This window comes from Xenopus laevis, chromosome 3L (genome assembly GCF_017654675.1).
Source record: "Xenopus laevis strain J_2021 chromosome 3L, Xenopus_laevis_v10.1, whole genome shotgun sequence".
Classification (NCBI taxonomy): Eukaryota; Metazoa; Chordata; class Amphibia; order Anura; family Pipidae; genus Xenopus; species Xenopus laevis.
The window spans coordinates 129,818,349-129,831,358 of record NC_054375.1 but is presented as its reverse complement, the minus strand read 5'-3'; the positions used below and the strand labels follow the sequence as shown (position 1 = coordinate 129,831,358).

At 42.0% G+C, this 13,010-nt stretch overlaps 1 protein-coding gene across 2 annotated transcripts in view; it reads left to right on the top strand.

The window, feature by feature from the left end:
• The first annotated feature begins 503 nt into the window (after positions 1-503).
• Positions 504-13,010, top strand: part of anxa4.L (annexin A4 L homeolog) — a 36,343-nt gene continuing 23,836 nt past the window's right edge. Inside the window, 3 exon segments of one of the 2 annotated variants that reach the window (NM_001090012.1) lie at positions 504-523; positions 10,214-10,267; positions 11,082-11,169. In NM_001090012.1, the coding sequence (NP_001083481.1) occupies positions 10,259-10,267; positions 11,082-11,169 (97 nt within the window). In that variant the 5' untranslated portion in view covers positions 504-523; positions 10,214-10,258. 2 annotated transcript variants of the gene reach the window in all.

Below are 13,010 nucleotides of genomic sequence, written 5' to 3'. Positions count from 1 at the left end.
ATTTCCTCAAATGTAGACTGGCCTTCTAATAACCAGCCTTCTGACTGGCCGCTGTTCTGAGCACGTCTCTGAGGGACAATTGACCCACGGTTCTAGGCCATAGACGTAACATATTTCGCTACTAAATAACGTGATATTTAATATAGTCAGGACAGGAGGTGGCCACTAAAACTCGACATAAACATTTATTTGAAAGCTGGAAGTTATTGACTGCTCATTGTGTTTCAAACAATGGGATTTCAGCCCATACATTGGGTATATAACGGCGCACAGAGACGCGACTTGTGACAGAGAATTGTACATATATATATATGCGTGTGTTTACATAAAGCGCATTGCCACGATAACCCTCTGACCCACAAATAGAGCAACCAGGAACTGCCCGCCCCGCGCACTCAGTAGGCGGGTCCAAAGCACCGCCCGCCCCTGGCACGGCAACCTCCCAGTCAGCTCTCACTTATATACTATCCCCTCCGCCTTGCTGTTACTCCCTGCCCAGCCCTGTTTGGATCCGTCGACGCAGGTGAGTGGTGCTTCAGTGGGTGAAGTCAACTCTCTACTCCGGGGGTGCGCACCTCAGAATTGTTTGCTAGTTGCCTACTCCCCGGATTATTAACTGAGAGAGCAGGAAGGGCTCGATAGTTCAGGAAACTCGATAGAAACTTGACAGAAAGTAACGCCTTTGTATAGCACAACATGGGTTTGCCGCGAGTTTAGCGTTGCACTTTAATATATTAAACTTACGTTCGCCTGTTTATAATGTGGATTGTTTGTTGTATTTACTGCAATCTATTGTCCCTGAGAGTGACTGGCCCTGGTGGATATTTAAAAAGTGTGATTCAGCTTTAAGTTAACTTTTAGTATGTTGTGAAATGGCAAACTATTTAATTGGTTTTCTTTATTTATTTTTATAGTTTTTAAATTATTCGCCTTTTCTTCTGACTTTTTGCAGTTTTGAAATGGGGGTCACTGACCCCATCTCATAAAATATGCCCCAATTGTATTGTTGTTGCTACATATTCTTAATCCTCTTTCTAATCATGCCCTCTTATAGTCATATTTCAGTCTCTCGTTCAAATCAAAGCATGGTTACTTACTTGCAAACTGGAGAGCTGCTGAATAAAAGGTTAAATAACTCCAAAACCGCAACTAATAAAATCCATTGCAAATTGTCTCACTATATCACTCTCAACAGCATAAATGTTAATTGAAACGTGAATAACCTCTATAAAGGAGAAGTAAAGCTTAACTAAAGATGTAGAATTGTTATACATCTTGTTTGGGCTTCAGTACCAGCCCAAGGCAACCACACCCTAAGCTTAGCTTCTCATCAGTTGCTCAGAGCCCACTGAGCATGTGAGTGTCACAGACACTTTCCAAGATGGTGACCCCCCTGTGACAAGTCCTGGATCATTGCTGCGATTGACAAGCTGAAACTTTAGGCTGGTGCAATAAGTTCAGTATATAACTAAATTAATTTTTAGTTTTTTTTTTAGGATTGTTAGGGTCTTTTAAAAGTGTCTGACAGGGACTGCTAGAAGTGACAGAATGCACAGTTATCATAGTCTGAGAACTATGTTATGGGTTAAGCTGGCCATAGATGCAAAGATAATTATAGTTTCCTATGATTATCAGGCCGCGTGTGGATCGTCACGACATTTTTCGTACCATGGCGATCCGGCAAGTTAGATTTCTGTCGTTTAATGATAATTTTTCTGCATGTATTGCATATCTGATCATATCAGTGGGAGACTGTCACTAGTATTTGTCAGACATAACTTTAGTCGTATTTTGTACGATAGTTTCCCTTGACCCGACCCTAACCTGCGCCCTCCTAGCCTGAACCTGGCGCGGCCTGCTCTGTCTTCTCTATTTATAGACCTGCGGCCGCCCAGTCCCGTGGTGACATCACGAAAAGGGCGGGAAAGGAAAGCAGAAGGGACTCTGGGAAGGGACTGTGACTGTGGGAGGGCAGGTATAGTAGGGAGAGATGGTGCCTATAGTAACAGTGGGATAATAGTCTCTGGGAAGGGAGTGTGACTGTGGGATAGCAGGTATAGTAGGGAGAGATGGTGCCTATAGTAACAGTGGGATAATAGTCTCTGGGAAGGGAGTGTGACTGTGGGATAGCAGGTATAGTAGGGAGAGATGGTGCCTACAGTAACAGTGGGATAATAGTCTCTGGGAAGGGACTGTGACTGTGGAATAGCAGGTATAGTAGGGAGAGATGGTGCCTATAGTAACAGTGGGGTAATAGTCTCTGGGAAGGGACTGTGACTGTGGGATAGCAGATATAGTAGGGAGAGAAGGTGCCTATAGTAGCAGTGGGATAATAGTCTCTGGGAAGGGACTGTGACTGTGTGATAGCAGGTATAGTAGGGAGAGATGGTGTCTATAGTAACAGTGGATAATAGTCTCTGGGAAGGGAGTGTGACTGTGGGATAGCAGGTATAGTAGGGAGAGATGGTGCCTATAGTAACAGTGGGATAATAGTCTCTGGGAAGGGAGTGTGACTGTGGGATCGCAGGTATAGTAGGGAGAGATGGTGCCTATAGTAACAGTGGGATAATAGTCTCTGGGAAGGGAGTGTGACTGTGGGATCGCAGGTATAGTAGGGAGAGATGGTGTCTATAGTAACAGTGGATAATAGTCTCTGGGAAGGGAGTGTGACTGTGGGATAGCAGGTATAGTAGGGAGAGATGGTGCCTATAGTAACAGTGGGATAATAGTCTCTGGGAAGGGAGTGTGACTGTGGGATATCAGGTATAGTAGGGAGAGATGGTGCCTATAGTAACAGTGGGGTAATAGTCTCTGGGAAGGGACTGTGACTGTGTGATAGCAGGTATAGTAGGGACAGATGGTGTCTATAGTAACAGTGGATAATAGTCTCTGGGAAGGGAGTGTGACTGTGGGATAGCAGGTATAGTAGGGAGAGATGGTGCCTATAGTAACAGTGGGATAATAGTCTCTGGGAAGGGAGTGTGACTGTGGGATATCAGGTATAGTAGGGAGAGATGGTGCCTATATTAACAGTGGGATAATAGTCTCTGGGAAGGGAGTGTGACTGTGGGATAGCAGGTATAGTAGGGAGAGAAGGTGCCTATAGTAGCAGTTGGATAATAGTCTCTGGGAAGGGACTGTGACTGTGGTATAGTAGGGAGAGATGGTGCCTATAGTAACAGTGGGATAATAGTCTCTGGGAAGGGAGTGTGACTACGGGATAGCAGGTATAGTAGGGAGAGATGGTGCCTATAGTAACAGTGGGATAATAGTCTCTGGGAATGGAGTGTGACTACGGGATAGCAGGTATAGTAGGGAGAGATGGTGCCTATAGTAACAGTGGGATAATAGTCTCTGGGAAGGGACTGTGACTGTGGTATAGTAGGGAGAGATGGTGCCTATAGTAACAGTGGGATAATAGTCTCTGGGAAGTGACTGTGGGATAGCAGGTATAGTAGGGAGAGATGGTGCCTATAGTAACAGTGGGATAATAGTCTCTGGGAAGGGAGTGTGACTATGGGATAGCAGGTGTAGTAGGGAGAGATTGTGCCTATAGTAACAGTCGGATAATGGTCCTACCTGCACCCTTTCCATTGTTCCGGTGACGGCTGAAGGCTGATGAGAACAAGGGGCAAGGTACTGGCTGTTGTTGTTGAACTGCAAGAGGTAAAGGTGAGAGAGCTACTTTATGTAATGGTGAAGCCATCCAAAGCCCCTGGGTCCTAACACCTGTAAAACATAACAAAAAATATGGTTTTACATATAGCTGTGATACTGAACTGGTACAGATGGGAGTCTCTTGCCTCTTTGAATACATGTAGTCAGTCATTGCACCGCAACAACTCGCTTGTATTTGATGTATAATCAAATTATTGGCATTATGGCAGATAAGGGGTTGGCTGTTTTCATTGGATCATGGAATATTTGTGAGTGAAGATCTGTTAACTCCTTTCAGTTGGATAGAGAAGAATTTAGTCATCTGCTTTTAATCTGCATGTGGGAGAGGTTAGAGGAACTCAATGTCTTTTTAACTTGCATCAATGATTTGCTTAAAAGCCCCATAGTTGAATTGTAATTCAGCAGGATGATGACTTGGGAGATTTGTGGAGGGTTGTGGCACATGACTGAAACTATGAAAAAAACAAGCGGTCAAGACTCCTTTCTGCTGTTATGTTTTTTGTCTCTGCTTTACAGAGTATGGGGTGTGGTGCAGGGCTGTTGAAGCTGACTGCATGTTGCAAGGCCTGGGGCTGAAAGTGCTCATAGAGAGGGTGGAGCTGTGTACAGTGCGTTCACTGTTATGTGTAAAATGGGGAAATACTTAGTGCAGTCTGAGATACTTGCCTTATGTGTAGCAGTTGAATATGCTGAGTGTAGAGCAGGCATGGCTCACTTGTAGCAGAACTTCCAGCCATTAATCAATAGTAGTGCAGAAGTCAGGTTTGTAAATCACGAAACCAAAAATTGCAACATCTGCGCTTTAAAACTGCCTCTACCCATGTTCTAGTGACTTCAAAGTTTATTAACAAACTGACTTTCAGTAGTGCCTCCTGTTATGATGCTCTCTTTATTGGCCATTCTCCCAGCAGTATTGTTAGATCTGCCCAGAGGAAACTACTTTGAGATTTGCAGGGCCACTTATGGGGTTGTGTAGTAAAAGGATCATAGTTCAGATTATTCAGCGATGTGCAATATGTTGGCGCTATATAAATACATGTTGATAATAATAATAGATTAGGTCTAGTAGCCCATAGAAACTGATTATTAGATAGCTTTTACTGGTCAGCTGTATGAAAACAAATCATCTGATTGGAGTAACCAGAGATGGATAAACTGCATCTTTTATTACATTCCCCAAATCCTTAGAAGGTTGCTAGATTTATATAATACACAGTGTTAATGTAAAAGTAAAGATTGCTGTGTGATAGTAGGTTGAGATGTTGCTTATAGTAACAGTGGGGATAATAGTCTCTGGGAAGAGACTGTGGCTGTGGGATAGCAGATATAGTAGGGAGAGATGGTGCCTATATTTGCAGTGGGGATAATAGTCTCTGGGAAGGGAGTGTGACTGTGGGATAGCAGGTATTGTAGGGAGAGATGGTGCCTATAGTAACAGTGGGATAATAGTCTCTGGGAAGGGAGTGTGACTGTGGGATAGCAGGTATAGTAGGGAGAGATGGTGCCTATAGTAACAGTGGGATAATAGTCTCTGGGAAGGGAGTGTGGCTGTGGGATAGCAGGTATAGTAGGGAGAGATGGTGCCTATAGTAACAGTGGGATAATGGTCTCTGGGAAGGGAGTGTGACTGTGGGATAGCAGGTATAGTAGGGAGAGATGGTGTCTATAGTAACAGTGAGATAATTGTCTCTGGGAAGGGAGTGTGAATGTGGGATAGCAGGTATAGTAGGGAGAGATGGTGCCTATATTTGCAGTGGGGATAATAGTCTCTGGGAAGGGAGTGTGACTGTGGGATAGCAGGTATAGTAGGGAGAGATGGTGCCTATAGTAACAGTGGGATAATAGTCTCTGGGAAGGGACTGTGACTGTGGGATAGCAGGTATAGTAGGGAGAGATGGTGCCTATAGTAACAGTGGATAATAGTCTCTGGGAAGGGAGTGTGACTGTGGGATAGCAGGTATAGTAAGGAGAGATGGTGCCTATAGTAACAGTGGGATAATAGTCTCTGGGAAGGGAGTGTGACTGTGGGATAGCAGGTATAGTAGGGAGAGATGGTGTCTATAGTAACAGTGGGATAATAGTCTCTGGGAAGGGAGTGTGACTGTTGGATAGCAGGTATAGTAGGGAGAGATGGTGCCTATAGTAACAGTGGATAATAGTCTCTGGGAAGGGAGTGTGACTGTGGGATAGCAGGTATAGTAGGGAGAGATGGTGTCTATAGTAACAGTGGGATAATAGTCTCTGGGAAGGGAGTGTGACTGTGGGATAGCAGGTATAGTAGGGAGAGATGGTGTCTATCAGTGGGATAATAGTCTTTGGGAAGGGAGTGTGACTGTGGGATAGCAGATATAGTAGGGAGAGATGGTGTCTATAGTAACAGTAGGATAATAGTCTCTGCGAAGGGACTGTGACTGTGGGATAGCAGGTATAGTAGGGAGAGATGGTGTCTATAGTAACAGTAGGATAATAGACTCTGGGAAGGGAGTGTGACTGTGGGATAGCAGGTATAGTAGGGAGAGATGGTGTCTATAGTAGCAGTGGGATAATAGTCTCTGGGAAGGGAGTGTGACTGTGGGATAGCAGGTATAGTAGGGAGAGATGGTGTCTATAGTAACAGTGGGATAATAATCTCTGGGAAGGGAGTGTGACTGTGGGATAGCAGGTATAGTAGGGAGAGATGGTGCCTATATTTGCAGTGGGGATAGCAACAGTACTAGTAGAAATGGCTTTATAGGCTCATTATTTGCATGTTTTGATAATACACTGGGGTAATGTATAATATCAGGTCTAACGGAGTCCCATGAAATGTTCTGCTAATTGGTTGCCAAGGAATTCTAGAGCTAGTTCAAACGTTGTACTATCTATTTGCAGGATGTTTTTTTAGTTAAACACTGTGCATTTCTGGAGAAAGGCAAACACCTTAACTCAATATTCCTGTTGGCGTCACATTTCCCATGCTTCCAGTGCGTGTTGGACGAATACCAGCAATTACAGACTGTGTTTAAAGTAAAACCAGTTTGGGTAGAAAGACAATCCGAGTAACACGCCGATGCACAGCACTGTAATTAAGTGTCAGGTTCACCCGGGGATTCATTGTCCATAAAGTTTTTCCATTTGCGCCAATGAGTGGTAGAAATAAAGGGAATGGAAATGTATGCCTATTGAAGTCTAAGCAATTTTTTTTTTTATATACATTAAAGGGGTGGTTCACCTTTAAGTTAACTTTTACTATTTTATAGAATGGCCAATTCTAAGCAACTTTTCAATATTTTCTTCACTGTTTATTCCCTCTTTCCAGCTTTCAAATGGGGGTCACTGACCCCATATAAAAAAACAAATTCTCTGTAAGGCTACACATTGTTATTGCTACTTTTTATTTCTGTTAAGGTCCTCTCCTATTAATATTCCAGTCTCTTATTAAAATCAATGCATGGTTGCTAGGGTGATATAGACCCATTTTTTAGTTATGCGTAATTGCAATTAAAAGCAGTATCGGTTTATTCTGGCTTCTGCTACATTGTTGCAAGAAACACAGTCTGAGTGTCTGTCCGGGTAAGCTAACAGCCATTGTATCTCAAATTTTTTCTTTTTGCAAAACCTGTAGGGATGTGAACTAATGCCAAGATATGAGGGTGATGATCCAGTTTGGGATTTTTTATCACTCCTAATTCCTCTTCACTCTTAAAGAGATACTGACACCAGAAATTGAACCTTTTTTTATCTACCATAAAATTGACTTTGCATGCTTCTAATAATTTTGCCATAAAGTATTTGTAAAATGCTTTTACATTACCTATTTGACTCCCCGTGCTCATCTATGAGGGGGCTGCCATATTTGTGCAGAAAGAGATCATTAGAAACTTTAACTGACCGGCTGAGATGGGACAGTCAGGTTGACAAAACCTTCAGGTTTAGGAACTTCAACTAACAATTACTTACAAAAACAAACCTCTCGGCAAAAAACGATCAGCATGACCTATAGGGGGGGGGGGGGGGGCGTAGCAGTTACAAAGCAAAACGACTGCCTGCTTTTTTTCCAAAAAAAAAAAACCCCACATTATCTGAAACAAGCCTGTGTATTATGTATCCTGATCAACTTTACAGGCAAAGAGAGAACTTCCATACTGCCCTTTTAAAATCCACCCATGGGGTAGGAGTGAGCTGGGTGCTGGCTTTGCTTTCTGTGGGATGGAAATGCTTCATCTGACTGTTATTTTCCCCCAGCTCTTTGAAAAAATCAGCTGAGCTTGGGCGTTCCCTGTTTTTTCTTAGATTTATATCCTAAATATAACAGTGTTCATCTGTAACATGAAACAAGGCTCGACCCCTTTTGTTTCCCTTGGCTTTTTTTTTTTTGGGAAGAATGAAACGTGTAGAAGCGACAAACAAAGGGGAAAGGGAGATTCTTTAATGCAAACAAGAATTATCATCCAGTATCTAAATGAGTAAATATTACAGTTGGGACTATTTATTTATTTATTTATATATATATATATATATATATATATATATATATATATATATATATATATATATATATATATATATATATATATATATATATATATATATATATATATATATAAAAATTAGTATGTATAATACACAAAAGCCATGAATATCTTGTAAATGGTGACTAGTGATGTAATCAGTTATAAACGGTGAGTAGCGATGTCATTTTTATCACATGACTCACTAAAACATGTGTATTATAATAAAAAAAAGTACCCCCTGTTGCAAAATATGAGGATATTAGAAGTCACCTCGGAGTTCCATGACCTTTGGCCTCGTGCTTTTATATGGTCATGGAACTCCTCGGTGACTTATAATATCCCTATATTTTACAATAGGGGGCTACTTTGTTCACTATAGTGCTCACCACTAATTTTTAAAACCATTAGGCGGGGGTGCAATGAGGCTGTGACCACAAAATACATATAGACAAATACAAGAGTCCTCTGCACTCAACCCATTATCAATATATTTAAGACAGAGACATTTTGTGCATACTGCTAGTGAAAAATGCCTTACCCTTTAAACAAATCAGAGATTTTGCCCATATATTGCAATATATTTAAGCTGGCCAAGTACGTCAGTCATCCCATATCTGGCCAGTCCTACGTTCAATTTTCATCCGATTCATTAAGAATTCTATTGCTTCATTATACATTTTACAAAGGGAATAAGTTTTACCTGCAACTTACTAGCTGATTTCAATTTTCACAATGCATCTGTTAATAGTGCTGCTCCAGCAGACCTGAAATCCATTTCTCAAAAGAGCAAACAGATTTTTTTTTTTATATTTAATTTTGAAATCTACGTGGGGCTAGACATATTGTCGGTTTCCCAGCTGTCTCCAGTCATGTGACTTGAGCTCTGATAAACTTCAGTCACTCTTTACCGCTGTACTCCAAGTTGGAGTGATATCACCCCTCCCCCCCCACCCCAGCAGCCTAACAAGCGAACAATGGGAAGGTAACCAGATAGCTCAGTTAACCAGAACATCACTCAATAGTAAAATCCAGGTCCCAATGCGACACAATTACAGTTACATTGAGTAGGAGAAACAGCCTGTCAGAAAGCAGTTAAGTGCTGGCTCTTTCAGAAAGCACATGACCAGGTGAAATGACCTGAGATGGCTGCCTACACACCAGTATTACAGCTAAAAAAATACACTTGTTGGTTCAGGTATTACATTTTATATTGTAGAGTGAATTATTTGCAGTGTAATTTAGAAATAAATACTAAATACTACATTAAAACCATGACCGAATCCCTTTAAAGAACAAGGGAACCCATGTAAATATCCTACATTTGCATAGGACCCTTGTACTTCTCAGTACTACCCCCTTTGCGTCTACAGGTATGCAATCCGTTATCCAGAAACTCTCTATCCAGAAAGATCCAAATTACAGGAAGGCCATCTGGCATAGACTCCATTTCAATCAAATAATTGAAAGTTTAAAAAAAATGCTTTCCTTTTTCTCTGTGATAATAAAACAGTACATTGTACTTGATCCCAAGTAAGATATAAAGATCTGTTTTTCTCTGCTGACATATATACCTCTTTAGAGAAAATAACTTGTGTTCCATAAGTGGAAGGATGGATTCATTAAGATATAGAAAAGGTTTTTATAATGATAGTGGAATTTAAAGAAAAAAAAGGAAAGTTGATTTGCCCTTTGCTCCAGTCTGTTTCTGATAATGCAGAAGTCTGATGTTTTTAGTTGTGGTTTTCCTTCACCTTATCAGATGGGATTGTTTTCTGTAACCATAAAATGTAAAGTTCTTGTCCATTAAGGAAGATAATGGTTGTTCCCGAAGATAACGATATCGGAGTAATGACCTGTATCATGTGCAGGAGCTGTAGAATAAGAATTGGGCAGTAATGAGCACCTATATATTCCCTAACCTCCCAGCTCTATTAATTACATGTACATAAATGGCATGAAAAGCAGATGTACGGTGACCACAGATTCTCCAACGCAGCCAGTTAGTGCCTTTGTAAAAACATGCCTTATCTGTTTTATTACAGCCGACATCTGCTTAGAAATTCTCTGCTTCACAGTTGGTGGACATCATGGCAGCAGTAAGTATAAACCTTCTGACAATAAATGGGAGACTGCTGCTTATGACAGCGGAGCCCCATTCTCTGTACTGGAATCAGTATTTTAGTTTTTTTTTTTTTTTTTTAAAGGTATTTGCAAATGCCATTTGCAACTGACAGCAGTCTGCTTCAGCGTTGGTCAAGAGTCTAAAGCTTAACTAAAGAAGTATGGCAGAAATGTTGTACAGTGCCTTGGGTTGGTATAGAACCCGAAACATAACCACAGCCCTGTAGTAGAAGATCTGTGCTTCTAAAGATGCCCCTGTAGTTACCCATCTTCTTTTTTTACTGTTTCACTGCACATGCTTTGGGCTGCTGTCACTTACCTGAGCTCTGGGACTGATGCACAAGATGCTGATTAGTAAATCATTGAGATTATTGGTACCTGGCAACTCAGAGAGACCAGCACAATTAGCATCACATTTTAATAATCAGCCCTGTAGCATCAGTCGTTTTCTGCTTTATGATTTGTGATGACCCCTAAGCTTCTCAGCAGCTGCTCAGAGCCCACTGAGCATGAGTGTCACACTCCTAACAAATTCAAGATAAGAAACTATTATGATTACTTTGAAGGCATGCATCATTACTACTATAGAGATGCTGAACCTCTAAGATGATTCAATAAGATTACTATATAAACCTATAAATTGTGGCTTTTTTTTAATTTTTTTTTAGCCATATTCATTTTAACGGATTAGTTCTCCTTAAAGGAAACCTATGGTGCAAAAACACAAATATAAAGGTAGCTTATTGTTTTGGCAACCAACTACTAAAACTTTATTTTCCTGTTCTATAGCTCGGAACTAAGGGTACAATTAAACCCTACCCCAATTTCAATGCAGCAGATGATGTGCAGAAGCTGAGGAACGCCATGAAAGGAGCAGGTGAGTACCAATACATCTCCAGGATAAATGGCCCACTCATGTATGAACTACTCTTTAATCACTCTTGGTTAAGCACACTGATGGGTACATGAGGACTTTTTGTTTTGCACAGCATGGATGTGCGTAGATCTACATAACATATATGCCTGGAATCTAGTAGTAGTAGTGGAATGGGAGTGTTGCCCTATTTTAATGCTTCAGTCACTTGTGTAATTCATTTTCTTCTGTCATATTCCACAAGGAACATTTACACCCATGGGCATCCACAAATAAGGGCAAGGGAGGGCACTTGCCCCCCCTGGAGTCTCTGACCTGTACTGAAGACGTTTCAAGCCACTGGCTGTAGATACGATCTCCGTTAGTGGTGTGCGGGCCGACCCGATACCCGTGGGTTTACCTCGCAGTGCTCCTCGCAGGTGCGGATTGAGCTGTTCTCCTGCTCTCCCCGCCCGCCACCTTCTAATGCTGGCATCCGACTTCCGGGTTCCGGTTTTATAGTCTCGCTTCTGCTCGCCAGGTCGGCGCGGGTCTGTAAAAGGACCCCGAAAGCAGGTGCGGATTGGAGCAGGGTGGGTTGGGTGCGGGTCAGGGAAACCCTGACCCGCACATCACTAATCTCATTGTCTTAAGTCCCGGTACAACTGAACACTGATTGGGTAGGCTATACCCAGCAGTATAACCAATCACCATGCAGCTGTACACGATTGGATAGACTGAAAGGATTCATTCTGCAGCCTAGCCAATCCCTGAGCAGCTGTGCCGGGACTTGTACTGAAGGGAAGGTGAGCAGTTTGTGCAGGCAGCAGCAGGCTTGGAATAAGGTAATAGCAATAAAATTTATTGTCGGTGAAAGCTCCAGATTTGTCCAAATCTTCTAATGTAGTGTGTGTGTGTGTGTGTGTGTGTCTGCCATGTACATGTGTGTGTTTTAGTATATCTTATTCTGCATTTGATATTTGTGCTGCTGCCTAATGAATTGTGTGTTATTGTGTGTGTTTGCCGAGTATTGTCACAATTTCTTGTGCAACTGTGACTGTTACATCTGCTTTTGTTGCAGTGCTTTATAGTGCCTTTATATATGTGTGTGTTTGTGCACCTGCCTGAGTTCCTGATTGAGTAAAGTCCATGTACACTACTGGCAGGACCGCACCCTATTTATTCTCCCATGTGATCTGAGCTCTCAGCTTTATAAATGGCATGGTGTATCTATCCAGCCTTGTCTTCTGTGGACATTATTAATGGAACTGGCACCATTGTTATTGGCACTATATTAATTCTGGTGTGTTTCCTGGTCTGTTCTGGTCTGAAAAATGATTCTGCACTGTGTTCTGGGGGATTCGTTATTGAATTGAGACCATGTTTACACTGTAAGGTATTAGGTCTATTATACACAGAGCTGGCCCAATTACCACATGGAGACAATTTACATGGCACTGGCACTGGGGCATTGCGTATCAGATTGGCACTGTATGTGCTTACATGAAGTGCCATTTGACTATGAAACAACTAATTGAGTTTATAGCTGTTGGTATTGCCAACTGTACTTCCTCATTTGCATAACTTGGGCTCCTATTGCATAGCTCTGCTCATCTCACACTGACAAGTCCCTCCCCCACATATTTTTGCCTTAGCCTAATTAAACCCCTCCCCCATGTCTCTGCCCTAGCCTAATTAAGCCCTTCCCCCACGTCTCTCTGCCCCAGCCTAATTAAGCCCCTCGTCTCTGCCCTAGCCTAATTAAGCCCCTCCCCCACGTCTCTCTGCCCCAGCCTAATTTAGACCTGCCTCCATGTGTCTCTGCTATTTGAGTTTTTTCCCCATGGATTTTATTTGATTGTGTT